The sequence below is a fragment of the Gastrolobium bilobum genome, unplaced genomic scaffold, assembly GCF_033153095.1.
Source record: "Gastrolobium bilobum isolate Gb01-03AN ecotype WA unplaced genomic scaffold, APGP_CSIRO_Gbil_v1 utg50321, whole genome shotgun sequence".
NCBI lineage: Eukaryota > Viridiplantae > Streptophyta > Magnoliopsida > Fabales > Fabaceae > Gastrolobium > Gastrolobium bilobum.
This window is the reverse complement of record NW_026899324.1, coordinates 689-26,148: the sequence shown is the minus strand read 5'-3', so window position 1 is coordinate 26,148 and position 25,460 is coordinate 689. Positions and strand designations below refer to the sequence as shown.

Sequence of the window (25,460 nt, the reverse complement as noted above, 5' to 3'; positions counted from 1 at the left end):
TAAAACGCCCAAATCGAATGTTTTAGCGCTCAGGACAGTTAAAAGTGGTTAAGCATCCGTTAAAGTTGAGCGCTAAAACGTCCAACAATGAGCGTTGTTCCGCGATTAAAAACAGGTCTGATGTGAACGAAAATTTCGTCTCAGCAATAGACATGCCCTCCGTCGTAGAGTATTGCCTCACATGATCCATAGTAGCATTCTCAACTTCGCTACAAATACAGGATCTTTATTTTGAAGTTTAATATAAGATGAGGGATGAAAAAAAATTTATTTAAATTATGCTAAAACATAATTTTATGATAGAATGAAACATTATTTTTGTTCCAAAAAGATATATTTTTTATTAATTTAAATATTATTATTTTAGCCATTTAATCTGAAATCTCTAGTTTTTTTATTTATCAGCTTATTTAAATTTAGTGTTATTAACTCAAGTTTTCAACTAGCTACCTAAAACAATATTGTTTTACATATTTTACATTTTAATTCGGATTTGTGTGTATGCCATTCCATTTTAGAATATCTTTATAATTTTTTTTTATATTCACTTTGGGTAAACATCATCATTTTTGCATAATTGGTAAGTTACATATGTCATGTCCACTTCTAAACGTGATAAATAAGCTTGTAAAATTAATATTGTTAAACTTAAATATATTGATGTATGAAAATATTTAGAATTTCAAGTTTCAGTGACTGAATTGATAAAATTTATTTTTAATGAATTAAATTGATAAGATATATATTTGTTGGGCTTTTATTATATGGAGAAGCATTAATTACTTCATTTCAATGAATATGGTAAACCTTGTTTGTATCGATTTCAATTTTCTATTTGATTATCCCTCTTTTTTCTTCTAGGTTCTCTATTCCGTGTTGATCGTGTAAGAATTATAATACTAAATCCAAATTGATTTATTTATTTATTTTTTGGTAAATAAAATCCATATTCAATTTAATTGTATTAGAAAACAACCATGTGAAATTCGATTTTAGAAAACTACAGGTACACAATGACAACCTTTAAGCATTATATTTTACAAAAATACACTCGTAGTATCCAAACCAAATCTAGAAAACGTAACCACCCACATAATTAAAATCTTGCGACAGAACAAACAGAAGATCTTGCCAAAGATATAATAGTATGTGATATATATCACACAACTTGTTTAAAATTTAAACCTAAGCAAACTTTTCACACACCACAATAATCTTTAATATTAGCACTGTATGCGAGGTTCAGTAATGCAAGATGATCAAATGGCTTATATTGCAAAGGGTGTTCCTCATCAATTAGCTCTTCAGGTACTTGTAAAATCCCTCTGCAGAAGGCAAACAGACCAAGAGAATACCTTATTTCATTCCCAGTCATCAAAAGTACTTTATGATTAGGAGACTTTATTCTGTCGTTGCTCCAAGCCTGTATTTAATCAAACAAGAGAACCAACTTATCACGGATATATATCAAAACATATAAAAAATTTCCTCTTTCTCTAGTCTCTAGCAAGCAAAATTAATGAAATATATATTTTGTAAAAGCAATAAACTCTTGCGTTCTCATTGTTTTTTTAGTGAATGATATTTCGGTATTTTTTTCAATTATCAATTACAGAGATTGTAACTTAAACTATATGGAAATAAATTTGGTTAAAATAAGTACTTATATAACAAGTGCATATATTTTAAATAAACAATTCAGTCTTCAGCCAATCATAAATGAAAATAACTTTGTAGAGAGAGCTTTGTCATTCATGTGATCCTACTTGTCTCGAATCGGACTAATCGATGAACGGATGAATAATAATCAAAAAAATGAAAACAACTTTTGTTACAAGTTTTGAGTTTGAGTACAGGAATAATAAAATTGTCTTGGGAGAGCCACTCCTTATATGAGTCCGGCAATGCTCACATCAGACTAATTGAATTTCTATTGGACTGGTAAGAAACCAAAAAAAATAAAAAATAAAAGTGAAAATAACTTATGATAAGCCCCTTATGGTGTAAGTTGCTTGCTTTCACTTAAATTTGTTGTTATAAAACTCGAGCTTAGGTATAAGAGCAAGTCAAAAATAGATCATATATGCATATCCCAAATATTAATCTTCAAATTTGTGGAATTCAATTATTACCATGAGTGCATCGCCAGCCATGACGACAAAGGAAGTAGGTGAAGAGTAATCGACATCAATCCAATTACCATCCTTTGTCTCCACCATGAGTGCGTTGACATGATTCTGGTGAAGAATTGTTGTGAAGCTCTTGTCAGTGTGAGACACAAAACCCAGTTGAGGTTCAACCTGTTCCGGTGCTTTGTGTGCCAAAAGTCGGAGGAGATAACTTGTTGATCCTATGTATGCGTCATAGTGCTCCACCAGACCATAGCTTTCAAATATCATTCTGGCCACCATCCGATCCAATTCTTCTGCTAGCTTTGCATACTCAAACAAATATTTACTACATAAATCCAGCACAAAAAAAACAGTATTAGAAATATAATATAAAACTATTCATATATCTTCATCTAACAGTTTAAGTTTTTAGAAAATTTGATTCATGATATGGTATCAAAGTCTTTATGATCAAGTAGTATAGAATTCAATTTTTGCCACCCCTAATATTCTAATAAATATTATAAAATTTCTTTGCACACAGCTTAAGTTTTTAGAAAAGTTGATTCATAATATGGTATCAAAGTCTCTATGATCAAGTAGTATAGAATTCAATTTTTACCACCCCTAATATTCTAATAAATATTATAAAATTTCTTTTCACAGGTTAGGTGATATATATAACCAATTTGATTACTGTGAGATCAATTCGACATAATAAACGGCCCACAATTTTCTCATCAATCTTCAGTCTCATCGTCTCTATCACCCTAATCAGCAGTGGCGGACCTGTGTATGTTTTAGTGTGTGCAAGTGTACACATAAATTTTTTGGAAAAAAATAAAATAAAATATATTTTGAGTCATGAACAAAAATCACAAGATCCAATTTAATCTCTTAAAAAAAAGTCGACTCGTGATCACTTTAAAATCTAAAATAGACTCATGTTCGTCCTTTGAATTTCAGAGGACCATGATTTTGATTATCTGGGTCTATTTTTGAATTTTGAGGGATCACGAGTAGACTTTTTTTCCTCTAAGAGATTAAATTGAGGCCCATAATTTTTATTGAGGACCCAAAATGTTCTATTGTAACAGTTTAGTTGATTCTTGATTACTTTTTTTATATTAAGTTAAAGTTTTTTTATATAAATTCTTTTGTATTTTAATATATTTAAATTTTTCTTTAAATTTTTTTTCTTTATTCTTTTATTTTAAATGTGCAGACATTAAAAAAAAATTCTAGGTCCGCTATTGCAAATCTGTGTAATTCGTAGTAAAAGGTATGTGGGTCCGGGCATAAGTATTGTTTACCAAAGTCCAAATAATTCTCGGGGCATATTAGAAGAGTTAATTAATTCGTGACAAAGAGGGCGATAACAAGTTGTTATTTTAATTATAAAGTCATGAATATTTGATCATGTTAAAGAATGAATCCAGAAGAAAAGAGAAGAGAAGAAAATAAAAAGCTTATCTTGGTAGGTACCAGAATTGATCATTTCCGTTAGGCCATAATTTTTCAGCGAAACTTTGAATCCCCTCAAGTGTTGCTCCCTCATCTATGCCCATGCTTTCATGGAGTGGAATCTTGGGGTGCTGTCCAACGTAGCCTTTCAAGGGCTTGCCCTCATATGTGTTCTTCAGTTTGGTTTCTGTTGGGAGATTGAACAGCTCCTTCAGTGAACCGAATACACCATTTTGAAGCTTATCAGAAGCTTTATCATACAAAACTATGAAGCAGCCATACTCTTCAAATGCTTGGCGCACACTTGTGCATGTTGATAACCAGGTATTGGTCCCTGGCTTCAAATCTTTCTTTGAGAAATCTAGAACAGGAAGGTTGAGCTGTCCTTCAGAACCCATTGATTATGCTGTTTATTGATTTTTCCCCCAAGTTTTGAATACCGTTTCAGGTTATTGGGAAATATATATAGAACTTTGGTACAAAGGTGTTGATGGCGCGTGTGGGACAAATTTAATGTAATCCAAACCTGACATCAAATTTTGATAGGGTAAGCTTTTGTAGATTCAGACCCAATTTGATCGAGTCTTAATAAGTTTGTATCGGATTGACTTGAAATTTTAATAAAATATATGCATTTGAATATTATATATAATTAAACTATAAAACTTAAAACATTAAGAAGAAAAATTAAGGAAACAATTTATATTAATAGAAATAATATATCGATGTTAATATAAGTTCAAAATTTTTATCTTTAATTACTAATTATCAAAATAATTTTAAATTTTAAATTATTGTATGATATTCGACTATGTTAAAATAACTTAAATTTGATTTAAGTTTGACTTAAAAACGTATTCGATCGAATATATAAATTCAGAAACCTAATTGTAGTGAGCATTATTTTTATAACCCAATTTTGAGTCATTGCTGATCACACCGATTATCATCAAATAGTCTGACAAGCCTAATTATTATAATGATATATTTAATAATAATAACTCAATTCATAATATATATGTATATAGTTAAAGTTACTTTTTTAACTTGATAAATCTATCATCAAATGTAACACCCCGCAGTACTCCGGTTGATAACATACATAATATTATAGCGTACACAGCGTAAGATTTTATTTTATTAAATGCGAAATCGTCTTATAAAAATATGATTTAACTTTTTTCAAAATATTTTCAAAAAATATTTCCAAAAGAGTTCACATGAGATATTGTATAAACGTAATTTTAAATTATACATCTACCAACTAATTCCATTAGCGATTATTAGTGGCCTTTGACTAATCGGATATGACAACAAGTGTTATTCCTGCTAGAGTCTCATTGATAGTATAATGGCTATTTAACGGATATCGGGGAGATAAAAATCTCACTCAATAACATAAACCTAATACACACAGTTTATATAACCAGTTGTAACACCCCGTGTATACCCGGAATATTAACATTACATTGTATTAAGCGGTGCTTAATAAAAATTGTGGAATATTCTTTTTCTTTTCAATTATGACGTCATTATCAATTACCAACTTGATTACTTAATCAATTTCATAAAATAATGCCTGTATGTAAATTGCAATACGACATCTACGGAAATACCTCAATATATAGATAAAGTGTGTTTCTAAATCACGACATTACATCAAGTAATCCGGACAAATATCCTGATACATTATTACAACTCCAAAAGACTCAAGACATAATCAAGACATAAAAATACTATGTGTCATGGACAATCCCCATGCTCACCAAATAAACATAGTAAACAACAAGTCTCAACATAAAACTTCAAAACATAAACTGAAGCTATAAGCATAAAAGCAGCATGCAAATCCAGCATCCAATCAAGGCAGCATAACATAACAGCAATCTAACTCAACTCCGGCCTCCTGCCGCCTGAGGTCTCAACATTACCTGACCCTGAAATAAGCATTCCCCAAACGTGGGGTGAGATCTCTAAACTAGAAATCTCAGTAAGACAAGGGGTCCTCAAGGATCTTCCACCCCAAGCTCACTTACATGTGCAATATAAGTTCAAAAAGCATTTATATCATTATCAGTTCCAAAACTATGTAGTGCAACAGATATCTATGGCATGTGTGTAATCACTATCTACTGGCCAGAGACATGTAGGAATACGTCTATTCCCTACATGTAGTACAAGGAACACCGCTTGCACCTCACCCACAGCCTCACCCTCTTGTATGTTCTACATACTCAGGCTTACCGTATAGGTGGAACACCTCCATGCATATCAACAAGGCACTAACATATAATAGCTCAACAGCATTTCCAAAACATCAAAAGCATGTAACACAACATGCATATACCATATCCCCATGGGACATGGTGGAACCACAACATGGCTAAACCGAGGACACGAAAGCTTACCTCTAAGCTAGCTATCCAATGCCACAAGCTCAAAGTCCAATCACAGCAGATCACAATCTGATATGGACCAAACATAAATCAATAACATGTACCACATGCATACAAATTAAAGACAACGCCTTTTCATTACGTTTTCAAGTCTTAAAGCTTCTAACAAAGCCACAAGCCCTTAATCCATGATTCTGGCTTAATCCATCAAATACAGGAGTTCAACTTCATCAAACTAGGGTCCACAAACTCCCAATAGCCTACTGCACACACAACACAGCTGTTGTTCTGCGAAAATTCAGGATATCCGGATATCTCATTGTCCATATCCGGATATGCAATATCCGGATATACAGATTCACATATCCGGATATCCAATATCCGGATATCCCAAAACCACGTATCCGGATATCCAATATCCGGATATCAGTTCGACAGATATCCGGATATCTCACGACAGAATGCAGTTTCTGCATTTTCGTGAAGATATCCCAAAAAGGTTCCCTTTTTACCGATTTTATACACCTAATCATGCATTTCTAGATGTGTTAAGCCTCACCCAACAACAAGTTATCATCTTTTAACCTTAACATGCATCAAGCTACCATTTTTAAGCCTTAAAACTCAAGATCAAAGGTTGGTATACATACCAAAGGCCAAAACAGAGGTTCAACTGCTCAAGAAGCTCCCAAAACAACTTCAACAGCTACTGGAAATATAGTGCACGAAAATGGTAAGAAAGGTTGACCCTTTAGCACCAAAGATCAACACTTGGACCACCAAAAACCCAAGACAAGACTTCTTTCAACCCAACCACCAAGGTCAGCCCCCAAACAAACAAGAACAGTGGCTGATCACTCAGAAAAATGGTGTCTTCCAACCTCCCAAGGCTCACTCAAACAAGAACAAGTGTTTAGGAAGAAGGTTTTAAGAAGAAACAAGCATAAAATGATCACAAAGTCTCAAAATGGAGTAGATGGCAATGAAACAGTATAGGAGGTCAGCCACCAAAGAGAAACTCACACTGGTTTTCTGTTATCTAGGGTTGTGAGCCCTTAAATGAGTATTTATAGCCCAAACACACTTAAACGTACAGTATTAACTTTAATTTCTAAGCTTAGCATTTTAATCCCAAACTTTGGATTCTGAAACTACATAATTTTCTAAGAATTATCATATTTTTCTTATATTTTTCTGAGCACCTTTCCGGTACGCTCTTTTCAAAGCCTGTACCGGTTTCTAGCACCAGTTCTCATTATTTGGACTTGAAACTCGTTTTACAAGTCCTACATGTTATTCTAGTAATTATCATGTACTTACTTTAATTTTCCGAGATACTTTTTCGGTACACATTTATACCGACTAGCAGAACCGGTATCTGCACTTTTCTTCCGAAAAATGACTTTCAGCATTCTTAATCACTCATTATGATTATTAAGCCTCATAAATAATTATCAAGGTCAATTATGGAATCATTTCTTATTTTTGCATAATTAATTAATTAAATACCTTAATTAACGGTGCGGGTTCTTACACCAGTCACCTCCCAAGTCCACACAGACTATGTCCCCCTAAATAGGTCAATACATATATAAAGGCTCCATGCCCAAAACTCAAAACATAAAGTGCATCATATTCATGTCATCATCACATACATCTAAATAAATCCATAGCAAATACATAATTCTCGCATAAGCTCATCAAATACAAATTATGAACATTATTACACAATTAAACATAGTCTCAAAATAACATAACTCTAGCATATTAAAACACTATACTTGCTATCAAAAAAATATCCAACTGGCAATCCCCTAACCACGTGTCTGGTCCTTGCCCATGGAGGGCTCACCACTATGATAGGTACCTGAAATGATGTCCCTAAGAAGGGGTGAGATAACAACAATTTCAGTAAGCTCAAAGTTTATAGAAAATCCTCTATTCCCCTGAGCCCACTTCCTGCATGACAAGTCAAATATAAAGCATATATAACATCATATCTCATCATAAACATCCTGACATGTCAAACATCCTAGTGTGCAATAACTCCAAAGGGTCCAGCCCAAAGGCAGTCTACACATAAATATTTGTAAAGTATGAAATAACTTCAAGGGAATGACCCAAGAAGCCTACATACCCATTATTGGCCAGGATCATTGTAACATAATCATCAGTGCATCATAATATCAAGAATCATATAATATCTATATGAATGTGAATGAATGCTCATATACAACATATCTCATACTTTCATACAATTCAACCATAATGCCCACCATCATGGTGGAGCCACAAGAGAAGAAGAACATCCTAAACAAAGAGCTTACCTTAGAGAGCTCTACATAAGCCCACTTGCCAAGGCAAGTACGTATACTCTGTAACACCCCATATGCATCCGGATTTGTTATCATATTACGGTATTAAGCGCAACTCAATTAAATGCAGAAGCTAAATTAAATTAAGTTATAAGACATGCAAGATCATTTTTTCCTTATTAACATATCAATATAAAATCCATCTATATCCTTATGTAATTGCAAAACCACAAATAAAATCTTAAAATGTCTCAATATCATAAATAAATACTAAGTCATGAAGCTACATCGCGTAGTCATGACCAACGTCCATATCTCATGGCATAAACAAAACATACATGTCCAACAATATAACCAATATCAAATAAGGCATGGACAACCCTCATGCTCACAAACAAATAAAACATATAGTCTGGTAAAAACATAACACCATAATAATCATGTCACAGTACAATAATCATATCCATAATAATCTGAATAAAACATGCATCTCAAATAAACTCTACTCCGGCCTCTTGCCTCGGGAAGCATCCATCTCATGGACATCTGTACCTGAAAATGTGCCACACACGGGATGAGATCTCTAAACAGAAATCTCAGTAAGCAAGGGTTCTCGAAGAGTTCCTCCACCCCAAGCTCACTTCGGTATCACAGTTTAAATATAACAGTTCAACAATAATAGCATAATCACATGATGCAACAACGTATATATATCAAGCGTGTATGCTAACAAGTCTACTGGCCAGAGAACGCATGGTTTACGCACGTCTGCTACACGCATAAGAAGCATAAGGCATCTACCTTATACCCACACTCAGGGTTACCATCTTGTGCAGCTCCACACTACACTCAGGGGTTACCATCTTGTGTGTAATACACCACATAACATGCATATATAAGAGTGCATGATTTCAACATCTCAAATAACGGATAAGCACATATACCACACAAAACTATTGTCCCCCTCTTAGAGTATGGTGGAACAAATGGGGATTTACCCTGAGAACTCGGAACTTACTTGTCAAGTAGTATACTAAAGCTTAAAATCCAAACAGCAGTCCACAAGTCATAAAACAACAGGATCAAGGTCTGTTCATACCAGAAATATAATTAATATTCATAGTCTAAAAGCTTATTGCATTAGGATAATGTTTCCTTTTTCGTTAATGACCGTAGGCTTCTTTCAAAGCCATAAACCTTCAATATTATTGGTTTTGACTTAATTAAATTATTATAGAGGTTCATGACAATCATTTAAGAGTCTAGAAATCCAACCCACACTTCTGTTTGGGTAAAATAGCTCAAAATATGATTTTTCCCAGAATATCTCGATATTCCTCGGGGACATATCCGGATATCAATATCCGGATATCACAGGGTCAATATCCGGATATCACAGACCCAATATCCGGATATCCATATCCAGATATTCACAGACCCAATATCAGGATATCACCAATCAAATATCCGGATATTTCGTGACAGAATGCAGTTTTGTATTTTCCCGAATATATCCCTTCAAGGTTCCATTTTTAACACTTCCATACGTCCAAGCATGCATTTTTAGACTCATTTAAGCAAGTGTTCGTGTTGGTTAATTAATATCTTCATTTAACATGCCAAGACTTGATCTTTTACATGAAAACTCAAGAATAAAGGTTAGGAATATACCCAAGGCTTTACCAACAGAAAATGATTGGCCTTTGAGGTTAGAAAATCCACTCCAAGGTATTGTATACAGAGATGCAGGAACTTAAGCTTCCAAGCTTGGTTCTTCTTCACAAAACTCACTCCTTGGAGCTTCAATGATCGTTTAGAAAGCTCAAACACACCCCAAACCAAAGGGCAGCTGATATGCCTCTAGCATATATATGATTTTTAGCCAAAATGAGAAAGAAATCTTGATTAATCTTGGAGAAAAAGGGCTAGAATTACTATTAATTTGATAAATCTCAATCAAATATTGTTCAACTGATTTTATGCTGATTTTGTAGGAAAAACAGATAAAACTGGAGCCAAATGGAGATTTGCCAAAATGAAAATCCACGCTCATAGCGTGGATGTCACACTGATGGCGTGAAGAATCAGAGACCTCCACGCTCATAGCGTGGAACCCACGCTAGTGACGTCAGCATTCAGAGGCAACCACGCTCTTAGCGTGAAATTAACGCTAAGAGCGCCAGATTGCGAAATCACAGCACCGTGTTTTTAAAATGGCAGTTTTGGAAGATGAAAAGGGGGACTATAAAAAGGATACGCAGCACAGAATTAGATTTTGGACCTAAGGAGACCGTCATGCTTCAGAAGGAGAGCTCCGGAGAGAAATTCCTTATCTTCTTTATTCTTCCATCTACATTCTCAAGTAACATTGAATATTGAATTTATCAGCCATGATAAATGTTGGCTAAGTTTTCTTTATTGTAGTTAGGGTCACAAACCTTATGTGAACCCTTGTTACGACGGATTGGTTTATTTCTACTCGTTTATATAAATTTCTTTATCTTTACCTTGTGCGAAATTTCTATTTTCCTTGTTAGACTTGATCAATCTAATAGTTGATGATAGTTTGAGGGTTAAAACCCTAGATAGGAATATTGGGGTTTTGATCTTGAAAGGGGGTAAGATAACAATTATTATGCATGCTAGGAATAGATGTATATTTAATTGCAGATGCTTTAATTATCGTGTTTATTGCTTAATTTTCATGAGGGGTTACTAAGGGATTAGGATTCCAATTGAGGTTAAAGGGTTAAATTGCCAAGGGATTGTAATTTAACTAATTAATTCTAGATGATAATTATCTGAGTATTTATATAAATAAGTATTCTTAAATCAATCCAAAGTAAGAAGTGGGGATCATATGGTGAGTGCACTCTAGCTACAATGCTTTTCTCATATTTTCACAAATCAATTCTCATTTTTATTGTTCTATTCCTCATAACAAAAAGCCAATAATCCTTTACAGAGATTTAACGAATTCCTTCAGCTTATCACTCTAGGCCTGTGCTCTTTCAGGACATGCCCAAAAGTATACCTATGAGTCTCCATGTTTCAGGAAGACGAGGTATACAATCAAAACATGCCTTCTAGAACACAGTCTAGGTGACAACTTATGGTCTAAGGAAAGACATACCCAAATATTAAGAGATTGCTCTAATGATACTTTTGTAAGATTTCCTCATAGAGTCTCTTTGTGGGTCTGTTCAGTGCGAGCTATATCCTTATAGGTCCACCCACGACTTTAGCTAATACATCTCCATATCTGTAGCTCATGAGGTCTTTACCTTGTATCTGAATACAAGTAGATAAGTCGTGCTAGTCTTATCCGAGATTACTGATCCCCATTCTCAGTGTCTCTAGACCAAGAATATAAAATTAGGAATAAACATATGTTATCCTTAAATCCTCATGATCGTGATCTCATCACAGATACTCAATAGATACCTATTTTATTCCAAGGGGTTTATCCAGTTACTCATATAATATATTAACAATAATATTGAGACAAAATATGAAACAGGATAAATAATGCTTTTTATTTATTTGCGACAATATAAAAAGGTCCACATATGTCCTAATCTAATCAAAAAATTGTCTCTAGGACATCCATATACTAACAGCAGACATGTAGAGTTGTTGCTTATGCTTCGAGGTAGTTGAAGCCTCATGAGGAGAACTACCCGACTCATGATTTGAAGTTGGCTGCGATTGTGTTTGCCTTCAAGATTTGGAGGCATTATCTGTTTGGTATGCAGTTTGCTGTGTTCAGTGATCACCAGAGTTTGAAGTACCTATTTGAACAGAAAGAGTTGAACATGAGGCAAAGGAGATGGATGGAGTTTCTGAAGGACTACGACTTTGAGTTGAAGTACCATCCTGGCAAGGCCAATGTGGTAGCTGATGCTCTGAGTCAGAAATCTATGAGTCTATCCAGTTTTTCGATAGGTGACTTTGATGTTATTGAGAAGTTTCGAGATCTGACGGTGACTTCCTTGTTTGGGGGTGTAATACACACTTTATCTATATATCTGTATTTCAGTAGATGTCTTATTGCAATTTTACATACAGGCGATATTTTATGAAATTGATTAAGTAATCAAGTTGGTAATTGATAATGACGTCATAATTGAAAAGAAAAAGAATATTCCGCATTTTTAATTAAGCGCCGTTTAATACGATGTAATGTTAATATTCCGGGTATACACGGGGTGTTACATTTTATGGTATCAGAGCAACGGTTCAAGGGAAAAGCCTGAATGTATTGCAATGATTAGGATGTTTGGTTGTTTCTGTTTTGTGTGTTTGCTCCGTCGAGTATTATTATGATAATGCATATGTGACCATATTGCGTGGGCCTGATCAACTCATAATTTGTGTAACTTGTGCATAATCATGGTAAGACCCGGGAGAAACTGCGAGACTTCGGAGGATCGGCCCGATCTTGTCCTGGCTGCACTAGCTGAGATGCAGGCGGCTTGACTAGCCGACCAGGAGGCCATGAGAATGGCCAACCAGGAGGCCATGAGAATGGCCAACCAGGCCATGCTGGACGCCGTCAGAGAGGCAAACAGGAAGGCCACTGAGGACGTGTTGGAGGCCAACCGTCTGGCGAACATGACGATGTTTAGAGTCATGTTGAAGGAGATGAGGAATGGCCCTGATGTTGGTCATGCTCCACCGCCACCCCCTCCACCGCCACCATCACCACCACATCCACCCAGTCTGCAGGATGACTCTCAGAGTCAGATGGGAGATGGCAGTCATCTTACGGGGGCCATGCAGACCGTCCCTGTTTTCGTTGAGGATCGTGATGAGATCGATCGCTGGCTGAATGCTTTCCGTAAGCATAAGCCACCTGCCTTTGATGGATCCTTTGATCCTGTTGCTGCGGCACGTTGGCTTTAGGCGTTGGACAAGATTTTTCGGGTCATGCAGTGCATAGATCCGCAGAAGTTGATGTTCGCTACTTACATGCTGGAGGGCGATGCCCATGAGTGGTGGACAAACCTTTCTCATGTCTACGAGATGCAGGGTCATGTGATGACTTGGCCTATGTTTGAGGACTTCTTCTTGGGTCAGTACTTTCCATATGACGCTCAGGAGAGGCAGCAGGGAGAGTTCGACAGATTGGTGCAGGGCTCGTTGTCTGTGGACGAGTACCTGGCCAAGTTCAACCAGTTGGTGAAGTTTGCACACTTCAGGATGGCGAGGCCTACTCCTACATTTCTGGCTGCTAAGTTCCGCAGGGGACTTAGTGAGGATATTGCTGGTTACCTAGCTGGTTCTGCTTCTAGAGATTTTGGGACACTGGTTCAGTAGTGTCGTGATATTGAAGATTACTACAGCTCGAGTAAGGCCAAGAAGGCCAAGGTTGCTGAGGCGACAAAGGTTGCAGCTGGTAGTTCCACTTCTTGGCAAGACAGGAAGTTTGCGAACAAGGGCAAGGGTAAACAGTTGGCAGCTCGGCAGGCGCCGAGTCAGTTCAAGAGGACTTCTGTTCAGGGGAGTGCATCGAGACCTCCTGCTCCCAGGTGTTCGGGATGCGGGAAGACTCATTTTGGGTCGTGCTCTACCGGCCAATTGATTTGCTTTCAGTGTGGCAAGGAGGGCCACTTCTCAAGAGACTGTCCGTCGGCGACTCCGAGGGCTACTGCAGTGCAGACAGTGCCACTTCAAATGGTTCCCCTTCCACCTACTTCGGCACCGGTAGTGCCACCATCTTCTGGGAGAGTTTATACTCTGGATCGTCAGCAGTCGGATCGAGCTCCGAACCTTGTCAGAGGTACTGTTGCGATTGGTTCATCAGCTATTGATGTGTTGTTTGACTCTGGGGCTACGCATTCTTTTGTTGCTACCCCGATTGTTGTGGGGCTTAAGTTGCCCAGTGATGTGCTTTCTCCACCGATGCGGGTCACTACCGCCACCGGAGAAAGATGTGATGCTACCACTGTTCATCGCGATGTGGCGTTTCAGTGGGATGGCCGTGAGTTCTCGGTAGATCTGATAGGATTGCCGATGGCCAACTTGGAGGTTATTCTGGGCATGGATTGGCTGTCCAGAAATTGTGTGATGATTGATTGTTGTGCCAAGCGTGTAGTGTTGTCTCCGTGTGATTCCACAGCCAGTTCCTCGCCGTACATTTTGTTGCTGCAGGCTAGGAGAGCCTTGAGAGCAGGAGCATTTGGTTATGTCATGATGGGAGGTTTGGTGAGTGGTACACAGGAGGATATCACTGGCATTCCTGTGGTGAGGGAGTTCCTCGAGGTGTTTCCTGAGGAGATTCCTGAGTTTCCGCCACAGAGGGAGATAGAGTTCTCCATAGATCTGTTGCCTGGTGTGGGGCCGATTTCTTTAGCTCCATACCGGATGTCGCCACCAGAGTTGGCACAGCTGAAGAAGCATATTGAGGATCTTTCAGCGAAAGATTTTATTAGACCGAGTGTGTCTCCTTGGGGAGCACCGGTTATCTTTGTGAAGAAGAAGGACGGGACAATGCGATTGTGCACCGACTACAGGCAGCTGAACAAGGTGACAATCAAGAACAAGTATCCCCTTCCTCGGATTGATGATCTGTTGGATCAGCTTAGGGGTGCTTGTGTGTATTCCAAGATTGATCTCCGGTCCGGATACCATCAGATTCGGGTAAAGCCGGAGGATGTCCCGAAGACCGCATTTCGCTCGAGATATGGTCATTTTGAGTACTTGGTGATTCCGTTCGGTCTCACCAATGCACCCGCTGTGTTCATGGATTACATGAACATGATTTTCCAGCCGTACCTGGATCAATTTGTGATCGTCTTCATGGACGACATTTTGATTTACTCCAAGACGGAGGAGGAGCATGTGGGGCATTTGAGAACTGTTCTGCAAGTGCTAAATGAGAAGCTGTATGCGAAGCCTTCCAAATGTTAGTTCTGGCTCAATTCTGTGAAGTTCCTTGGGCATGTTATTTCTGCTGAGGGAGTTGCAGTGGATCCGAACAAGATTGAGGCCGTACTGGATTGGGAAAGACCCAAGACAGTTACGGAAGTGAGGAGCTTTCTGGGTTTGGCAGGTTACTATCGGAGGTTCATCAAGGGATTCTCCACTATGGTTTTGCCATTGACTCGCCTTACTCGAAAGGAGACTCCATTTGTGTGGACTCACGAGTGTGAGGTCTGTTTTCAGGAGTTGAAGGAGAGACTGACTACTGCTCCTGTGTTGGTCCTTCCTGATCCTGCGCTTGAGATTGAGCTTTACACCGACGCATCCGGGAAGGGGCTAGGTTGTGTGTTGATGCAGTTGGGCAAAGTGATCGCCTATGCTTCGAGGCAGTTGAAACCTCATGAGGAGAATTACCCTACTCATGACTTGGAGTTGGCTGCTATTGTGTTTGCTTTCAAGATTTGGAGGCATTATCTTTTTGGTTTGAGGTTTGTGGTGTTCAGTGACCACAAGAGTTTGAAGTACCTGTTCGACCAGAAGGAGTTGAACATGAGGCAGAGGAGATGGATGAAGTTCATAAAGGACTACGACTTTGAGCTAAGGTATCATCCTGGCAAGGCCAATGTGGTAGCTGATGCTTTGAGTCAGAAATCCAGTAGTTCATCCAGTTTGTTACTTGGTAACTTTGATGTGGTTGAGAAGTTCCGAAACTTGGCAGTGACCGCTCCGTGTGAGAGTGTACTTCTCGGATTGGAAGCATCTGATGTTGTGAACGAGCTGCTAGAAAAGATTAAAGAGGCACAAGTTCAGAGAGAGTGTCTGGATTATGTGAAGAACCAAGACGGTGTGTCTTGGAATGATGATGGATTGCTTTTTTTTCAGCAGAGGATTGTAGTTCCTCGAGGCCCGTTGACAGAGGAAGTTATGGCAGAAGGCCATAAGGGTCAGTTTTCCATCCACCCTGGTGCTACTAAAATGTATCAAGACTTGAAGAAGAACTTCTGGTGGCCGGGCATGAAGAAAGATGTTGCTATCTTTATGTCCAAGTGTTTGGTTTGCCAGAAGGTGAATATTGAGCATCAGAGACCGTCTGGTCAACTTCAACCTCTTGAAGTACCACAGTGGAAGTGGGAAGGTATTTCCATGGACTTCGTAGTGGGATTGCCGAAGACTCAGGCGGGTTGTGACTCTATTTGGGTCATTGTGGACAGACTGACGAAGTCTGCCCATTTTCTTCAAGTGAAGGTGAGCTTCACTACAGAGCAGTTGGCCAAGTTTTATGTCCGCGAGATTGTGAGGCTTCACGGGGTGCCCAAGAGTATCATTAGTGATAGGGACCCGAAGTTCACATCTCGGTTCTAAGAGGCGCTGCAGGAGGCTTTTGGTACGCAATTGAGATTGAGTACCGCCTATCACCCTCAGACTGATGGACAGACTGAGAGGACCATCCAGACCTTGGAGGACATGTTGCGAGCTTGCACGTTGGAGCAGGGCTCGGCATGGGATAGGTACCTTCCGTTGGTTGAGTTTTCGTACAACAACAGCTTTCATGCTAGCCTTGGCATGGCGCCCTACGAAGCACTGTATGGTAGGGGTGTCGAACTCCTACTTGTTGGTATGAGGTTGGGGACAAGGAGCTTTTTGGCTTGGATTTTGTCCAAGATACCACCTTGCAGATCCAGATGATCCGTGAAAAGTTGAAGCAGGCGCAGAATCGCCAGAAGAGCTACTATGATGTCAAGCATCGTCCACTGCAGTTCAGTGAGGGTGAGCACGTGTTTGTGAGACTTTCACCTGTCACCGGTGTTGGTCGGGCACTCGGAGTGAGGAAGCTGAGCCCGCGATATATTGGGCCATACCAGATCCTTGGTAGAGTAGGACCTGTTGCCTACCGGCTTGCCTTGCCTCCGAATCTGGCTAACATCCACGACGTGTTTCACGTGTCTCAGCTTCGGAAATACATAGCAGATCTGTCGCACGTGGTGCAACCGGATGATGTGGAAGTTCGGGAGAACTTAAAAACTCCCGTCGGACCACTCAGAATTCTCGATCGTGGCGAGAAACAGCTGAGGAGCAAGATCATTCCGATGGTCAAGGTGCAGTGGACCGGAAGGACTCCTGAGGAGTGCACTTGGGAGCGTGAGGACGAGCTTCTCCGGCAGTACCCCGAGTTTCGACCAGGTATGTTTCCGATTTTGAGGTCAAAATCCTAAAAAGGTGGGGTGAATGTAAGAACCCGCACCGTTAATTAAGGTATTTAATTAATTAATTATGCAAAAATAGGAAATGATTCCATAATTGACCCTAATAATTATTTATGAGGCTTAATAATCATAATAAGTGATTAAGAATGCTGAAAGTCGCTTTTCGGAAGAAAAGTGCAGATACTGGTTCTGCTAGTCGGTATAAATGCGTGCCGAAAAAGTATCTCGAAAAATTAAAGTAAGTGCATGATAATTACTAGAATAATATGTAGGACTTGAAAAACGAGTTTCAAGTCCAAATAATGAGAACTGGTGCTGGATACCGGTACTGGCTTTGAAAAGCGCGTACAGGAAAGTTGCTCAGAAAAATATTAGAAAAATATGTTAATTCTTAGAAAATTATGTAGTTTCATAATCCAAAGTTTGGGATTAAAATGCTAAGCGTAGCAATTAAAGTTAATATTGTGTGCTTAAGTGAGTTTTGGCTATAAATACACTTACTAAGGGAACATTGCCCTAGATACCAGAAAACCAGCGTGAGTTCTCCTTGGTGGCTGACCTCCTATACTGTTCCATTTCCATTTGCTCCATTTTGAGACTTTGTGATCATTTTATGCTTGCTTCTCCTTAAAACCTTCTTCCTAAACACTTGTTCTTGTTTGAGTGAGCCTTGGGAGGTTGGAAGACACCATTTTTCTGAGTGATTAGCCACTGTTCTTGTTTGTTTGGGGGCTGACCTTGGTGGTTGGGTTGAAAGAAACCTTGTCTTGGGTTTTTGGTGGTCCAAGTGTTGATCTTTGGTGCTAAAGGGTCAACCTTTCTTACCATTTTCGTGCATCCTCTTGTGACAGTAGCTTGAGACTGATTGTGAGCTCCAAAGGGCAACCTTTCCTTCTGTTTTGAGCTGGGGTATGTGTACCAACCTTTAACTTGAGTTTTAAGGCTTAAAAATGGAAGCTTGATGCATGTTATGAATAAAAGATTATAACTTGTTGTTGGGTAATGTTGAACACGCCTAGAAATGCATGATTAGGTGTTTAAAATCGGTAAAAGGGAACCTTTTTGGGATATCTTCACGAAAATGCAGAAACTGCATTCTGTCGTGAAATATCCGGATATCTGCCCGTGGAATATTCGGATATTGGATATCCAGATATGACATCTGGATATGTGTATTCGGATATGGGGTTTTGGGATATTTGGATATTGTATATCCAGATATGTGAATCTGTATATCCGGATATTGCATATCCGGATATGGACAGTGAGATATCCGGATATGGTCCCGAGGAGTATCCGGATATCCTGGGATTTCGCAGAACAGGAGCTGTGTTGTGCATACAGTAGGTTATTGGGGGGTTTGTAGACCCTAGATTGATGAAGTTGAACTTCTGTTTTTAATGGATTAAGCCAGAATCATGGGATTAAGGGCTTGTGGCTTTGTTAGAAGCTTTAAGACTTGAAAACGTAATGAGAAGACGTTGTCTTTAATTGTATGCATGTGGTACATGTTTATTGATTTATATTTGGTCTATATCAGATTGTGATCTGCTGTGATTGGACTTTGAGCTTGTGGCATTGGATAGCTAGCTTAGAGGTAAGCTTTTGTGTCCTTGGTTTAGCCATGTTGTGGTTCCACCATGTCCCATGGGGATATGGTATATGCATGCTGGGTTATATGCTTTTGATGTTTTGGAAATGTTGTTGAGCTATTATATGTTAGTGCCTTGTTGATATGCATGGAGGTGTTCCACATATACGGTAAGCCTGAGTATGTAGAACATACAAGAAGGTGAGCTGTGGGTGAGGTGCAAGCGGTGTTCCTTGTACTACATGTAGGGAATAGACGTATTCCTACATTTCTCTGGCCAGTAGATAGTGATTACACACATGCCATAGATATCTGTTGCACTACATAGTTTTGGGACTGCTAATGATATAAATGCTTTTTGAACTTATATTGCACATGTAAGTGAGCTTGGGGTGGAAGATCCTTGAGGACCCCTTGTCTTACTGAGATTTCTAGTTTAGAGATCTCACCCCACGTTTAGGGAATGCTTATTTCAGGGTCAGGTAATGTTGAGACCTCAGGCGGCAGGCGGCCGGAGCTGAGTTAGATTGCTGTTATATTATGCTGCCTTGATTGTATGCTGGATTTGCATGCTGCTTTTATGCTTATAGCTTCAGTTTATGTTTTGGAGTTTTATATTGAGACTTGTTGTTTACTATGTTTATTTGGTGAGCATGGGGATTGTCCATGACACATAGTATTATTATGTCTTGGTTATGTCTTGAGTCTTTTGGAGTTGTAATAATGTATCAGGATATTGTCCGGATTACTTGAGGTAATGCCGTGATTTAGATACACACTTTACTTATATATTGAGGTATTTCAGTAGATGTCTTATTGCATTTTTACATACAGGCGATATTTTAAGAAATTGATTAAGTAATCAAGTTGGTAATTGATAATGACGTCATAATTGAAAAGAAAAAGAATATTCCGCATTTTTAATTAAGCGCCGCTTAATACGATGTAATGTTAATATTCTGGGTATAAACGGGGTGTTACAGGGGGTGCACTTCTCGAGATGGAGACTGTGAGAGTCAAGAATGAGCTTTTGGAAAAGATCCAAGATGCGCAAGTGCAGAGAGAGCTTTTGGAGAAGATCCATAAGGGCCAATTCACGGTTCACCCTGGTGCTATGAAGATGTATCTGGACTTGAAGAGAAATTTCTGGTGGCCGAGCGTGAAGAAGGACATTGTTGTGTATGTGTCCAAGTGCTTGATTTGCCAGAAGGAGAAGATAGAACACCAGAAGACGTCTGGTAAACTTCAACCTCTAGAGATTCTGGAATGGAAATGGGAGAGCATTTCCATGGACTTCGTGGTGGGTTTGCCGAAGACTCAGGTTGGCTACGACTCTATCTGGGTCATTGGGGGCAGACTGACGAAGTCTGCCCATTTTCTTCCAGTGAATGTGAGCTTCACTACTGAGCAGTTGGCCATATTGTATTTTTGCGAGATTGGGAGGCTTCACGGGGTGCCCGAGAGTATCATCAGTGATAGGGACCCGAAGTTCACATCTCAGTTCTGGGAGGCGCTGCAGGGAGCTTTTGGTACTCAGTTGAGATTGAGTACAACCTATCACACTCAGAATGACGGACAGACTGAGAGAACCATCCAGACCTTGGAGGAAATGTTGAGGGCTTGCACTTTGGAGCAAGGTTCAGCATGGGATAGGTACCTGCCATTGGTGGAGTTTTCGTACAACAACAATTTCCATGCTATCCTGGGCATGGAACCCTACGAGGCGTTGTATGGTAGGAGGTGTCGGACTTCTACCTGCTGGTTTGAGGTTGGAGATAAGGAATTGTTTGGCTTGGACTTTGTCCAAGATACTACCCAGCAGATCCAGATGATCAGGGAAAAGCTGAAGCAGGCGCAGAATCGCCAGAAGAGCTACTACGATGTCAAGCATCGTCCACTAGATTTCAGTGAAGGTATGTTTCTGATTTTGAGAGGACGAGCTTCTCCGGCAGTACCCCGACTTCCGAGATAGGTATGTTTCTGATTTTGAGGACAAAATCCTAAAATGGTGGGGTGAATGTAAGAACCTGCACCGTTAATTAAGGAACTTAAGTAATTAATTATAAGATAATTTCATAATTGACCCTAATAATTATGAGAATGCTTAAATATTTATAGAAACTAATTAATGATGTTGAAAGTCGCTTTTCTGACGAAAAGTGAAGATACCGATTTTGGTCCTCGGTATAAATGCGTACCGATGAAGTATCCCAAAAAATTATAATAAGTGTGAGAATATTCCTAGAATATTATATAGGACTGGTAAAACAAGTTTCAAGTCGAAATAATGAGAATACGTGTCAGAACTGATACGGACTATGTAAAAGCGCGTACCAGAAAGGTGCTGCGAAAAATAAAATAAAAATATGACAAATCTTAGAAAAATGACTAGGTTCAGAATCCTGAGTTTGGTATTAAAATGAAAAGCGTAGCTATTAGTGTTAATACAATGTGTTAACACTTAGACCGGCTATATATACGCATTTTGGCCCAAAACCCTAGGCCATAATCAGTTCACACAGAATGCTATTTTGGGTTTGTGGACCCCTGATTGGTTAATGTGGACTTCTGTATTAATTAATCTAAGTCAGAATCTAAGTGATTAAGGGCTTATGGCTTTGTGAGAAGCCTAAAGACATGAAACGTAAAGGGAAGGCGTTGTCTTTATGTCATATGCTTGTTGTGTTTTTATATTGATATGATTGCTGGTTCAAAACAGATTCTGATTCTGCTGTGTGTGGACTTTGAGCTTGGTTGGACTCTTGGCTTGGATAGTTAGCTTGCAAGGTAAGCTTTCGTGTCCTAGGTTTAGCCATTGTTGGTTCCACCATGCCCCATGGGGGGATGGTTTATGATAAACCCCTAGTTCATCAGGTTTTTCAGCATGAATTTGTATTAAATTGTGTGATTAATTGATGAAAAAGAGGTTAATGTCCTGGAAATCCCTCAAGTGTAAGTTTTGAAAGCTTTGTTGAAAATCTACACTGTCTTGTAGGGAAATGAAGCTCAAGGAGCAGCAGAGAGAAGAAGAAGATTCTGGAGAAAGGGAAAATGCTTAAGTGTTGAGCGCTAAAACGTCCACACAGACCGTTTTAGCGCGCTGCTACAATTTGAAGGCAAAAGTTGCTGGTGCCGAGCGCTAAAATGTCCAACACAGAACGTTTTAGCGCGCTGCTGCAAACTAAGGATGAAAGTTGCTAGTCTTAGGCGCTAAAACTCCCTGACCAAACATTTTAACGCTCTGCTGCTGCAAAAAGACTCTGGTCTCGAACGCTAAAACGTCCAAGCCAAGATTTTTAGCGTTGGAGTTGGTTGGAAGAAGTTGAGCATTCACTAGACATGGACGCTAAAACGGTCAACAACTCACGTTTTAGCGCCCAAGTTAGTTGAAAGCAGTTGGACATCCGTCAAACATGGACGCTAAAATGCCCATATAGAACGTTTTAGCGCCCATGTTAGTTTTCAGATGTAATTTGTAACACTATAAAAGGCAAGGGCCTTAACATTTCTAAAAAAAAAAAATCCACCACATCTCTCTCTCATATATCAGATCCTCTGATCTGACTTCTCTCTCTTACTTTCAAAATTCTTAGGAGTAGTGTTGTATTAGTTAGTGTTTCATATCTAATTGCACTTGAAGATTGAAGACTTACTATCATGACAATGGAGTTTGATCTTTCTTCTTCCTTTGTTTGTATTTCAATTATGTCTAAGTAGAGTCCTTTGTAGTCTGATTCAATGGAACTCAAGTTTGAATTTATGAATGGTTAATTAGATGTTTTGTTTATCTATTATGTGATTGTATGAAGTTGTCTTGATTAATTCTTCATGTTGATAAATAGTGTAGAACATACATGTTTACATTGTTTCTCTATTTTTGACAACTTCATCATTAGTGTTCTAGTAGTCAAGACATTGATGCTAGGATTCTGATGTGGTCTTAAGACCTTAGTGATTAATGCATGTATTAAGAAAAGAATCACCAAGACATTGGGGTTTCTGATTAATGTATCTACCAGGGTAGTAAGACATTACTTCTTGAGATGATAAGAAAAAGGTTGATCAACATCACATAGTAGATAATTCATAATGGAAATTGGTTCATCCATAAATTCATGCTTGAGGGAAATTGACATCTGACTACTTGTTAAGTTATATTCACATCTTATTTGCTTATCAATTCTTTAATTTTATGCAATTTCAATTTCGAGTGACAAGAAATCAATGCAATTCAGAATTTTTCGGTTGATTCAACTTAGTAACATTTGGTTAGTTAGTGCTTGACACAAATCCTCGTGGGAACGATCTTTACTTATCATTTTATTACTTGTTTGACTAGTGCACTTGCTAAATTTGACAACAAGTTTTTGGTGCCGTTGCTGGGGATTTGTGTTTCAACATTGACAGATACCATTGGTTGTTGAGATTGAATCTTTTATTTATTTTCAGCACTTTATATTTTTGGTATGAATTTTTGTTCTCTTGTAATTCTGGTGTATGCGAGGTACTATTGATCAAAACTCTTTGTTGTTTGACCCATAATTAGAAAGGACAATCAGAAGGAACATGAGGGTAGCCAGAAGAAGGCAATTACAAGAAAGGGGTGAACCAAGTATTACAGTACAGAAAGAGATCATGGCAGAAAATCATGTGCAACCACCACAGAGGACACTGGGAGATTACATGACTGCTGCTGTCATTCCACCCATTGGAATTGTGGTTCGACCTACAGTAGAGCCCAATAATTTCGAATTGAAGCCTGCATTAGTACAGTTGGTGCAGAAAGAATAGTTTGCTGGATCAAGTGCAGAGGATCCATACCTGCATATTGAGAACTTTTTCCTGTTAAGTGACACTGTGAAAATCAATGGAGTGACCAGAGATTCCATTCTGTTGAGGCTCTTTACTCATTCACTGAAGGATGATGCCAGGAGATGGCTACAGTCATTACCACAAGGGAGCATTACAACTTGGGATGATCTGCAAACCAAGTTCTTGGCCAGATTCTTTTCAGCATCCAAGAGGGCAAAGTTGAAGGATGAGATCACAGGATTCAAGAAAAAGGAGTCAGAGTCTATCTATGAGGCCTGGGAGAGGTTCAAGACACTCTTGAGGAAATGTCCACAACATGGAATAGAAGTGTGGAATCAAACAGCAATATTCCTCCAAGGGTTGACAACCAACACCAGGATATTGGTGAATGCCACAACAGGTGGTTCATTGACAACCAAGACCCCTCAGGAAGCCCTTGACATCTTTGAGTCTCTAGCATCTCAGGAGTTTGACAATGCTCTGGTGAGTGACAGAAGGACAAGAATTATTAAACTTGATGGCTATGATGCTTTATTAGCCAAGAATGACCAGTTGCAGCAAGTTCAGAAACAACAACAACAACTAGATACTCTCACCAAGCAGCTTTCTTCTCAGAAGGTTGCTTCTGTGGACACTAATTTTGTGTGAGCCATTTGTGGGAAAAGCCATGTTACTGATGATTGTGACTATGGAGGGTCTGCTGAACAAGCAGAAGTTAATGGAGTGTGTTATGACCATAATAACCAGAGGAATTACAACAACCAAGGATGAAATGTCTATGTGCCACCATGGAAGAACAAGAATCAACACCCAGGGTTCAGTTATAGTTCCAACCATCAGTTGAATCCTCCACTACATCCTCCACCACCACATTCATCACAGCAAGGTGATGCTTCTGAATGGGAGAAAGCTTTTGCCCAGTTATCAAAGACTACTTAAGATTACATTCAGGGGTCAAATTCTTTCAGGGAAGAAACTTCTACTTTGATGCAAGAGACCAAGACTGCATTCAGAAACCAGGAAGCATCTATCCGGAATTTAGAAACACAAATTGGCCAGTTGTCTAGACAGATAGCTGAGAGGCCACGGGGAAAGTTCCCTGGTGATACTATGGTGAATCCAAATGAGCATTGCAAGTCCATAATAACAAGAAGTGGGCTTGTGCTTCTACCGGTGAACAAGAAAGTGGATGAGAAGAAAGTGGAAGAAAAGAAAAGTGAGGAGGAAGTTGTTGTTGAGGATGTTGTAGTTGAAAATAATGATAAAAAAGATAGAGTTGAGGAAAAGGAGAAAGAAGAAGAGGTATTGGTTGACAAGAGTTCTTCACCCCAGAAGTTGATAAAGTGGGAGAAGAAGAAGATAGCTGACAAGTAGGACCAGCCAATCAACCTATCTCCATATGCTAAAGTGCATTACCCTCAACGGTTGAAGCAGGAAATCCAGAAGCAGCACTATGCAAGGTTTCTGAATATTTTCAAGAAGTTACAGATTAACATTCCATTTGCTGAGGCCTTGGAGAATATGCCTCACTATGCCAAGTTCATGAAAGATCTTCTGTCTACGAAGAGGAAATTGAAGAATGGTGAGACAGTGGCCTTAACAGAAGAGTGTAGTGCCCTGATCCAGAAGAAGCTTCCACCAAA

The 25,460-nt window shown here is 38.9% G+C and overlaps 1 protein-coding gene and 1 non-coding gene across 2 annotated transcripts; both read right to left on the bottom strand.

Annotated features, from left to right (window-relative positions):
• Nucleotides 1-1,075: 1,075 nt before the first annotated feature.
• On the bottom strand, nucleotides 1,076-3,973 carry LOC133289637 (2-oxoglutarate-dependent dioxygenase AOP3-like). Its single transcript, XM_061487618.1, has 3 exons — nucleotides 3,597-3,973; nucleotides 2,133-2,457; nucleotides 1,076-1,423 (listed from the first exon to the last, which is right to left on the bottom strand). Exons 1-3 carry the CDS (start codon nucleotides 3,971-3,973, stop codon nucleotides 1,199-1,201), a joined length of 927 nt encoding a protein of 308 aa, XP_061343602.1. The 3' UTR covers nucleotides 1,076-1,198.
• Nucleotides 3,974-24,033: 20,060 nt separating this feature from the next.
• On the bottom strand, nucleotides 24,034-24,140 carry LOC133289638 (small nucleolar RNA R71). The gene has a single exon (XR_009748512.1). It is a non-coding gene; the product is annotated as a small nucleolar RNA R71 (small nucleolar RNA).
• Nucleotides 24,141-25,460: the final 1,320 nt, after the last annotated feature.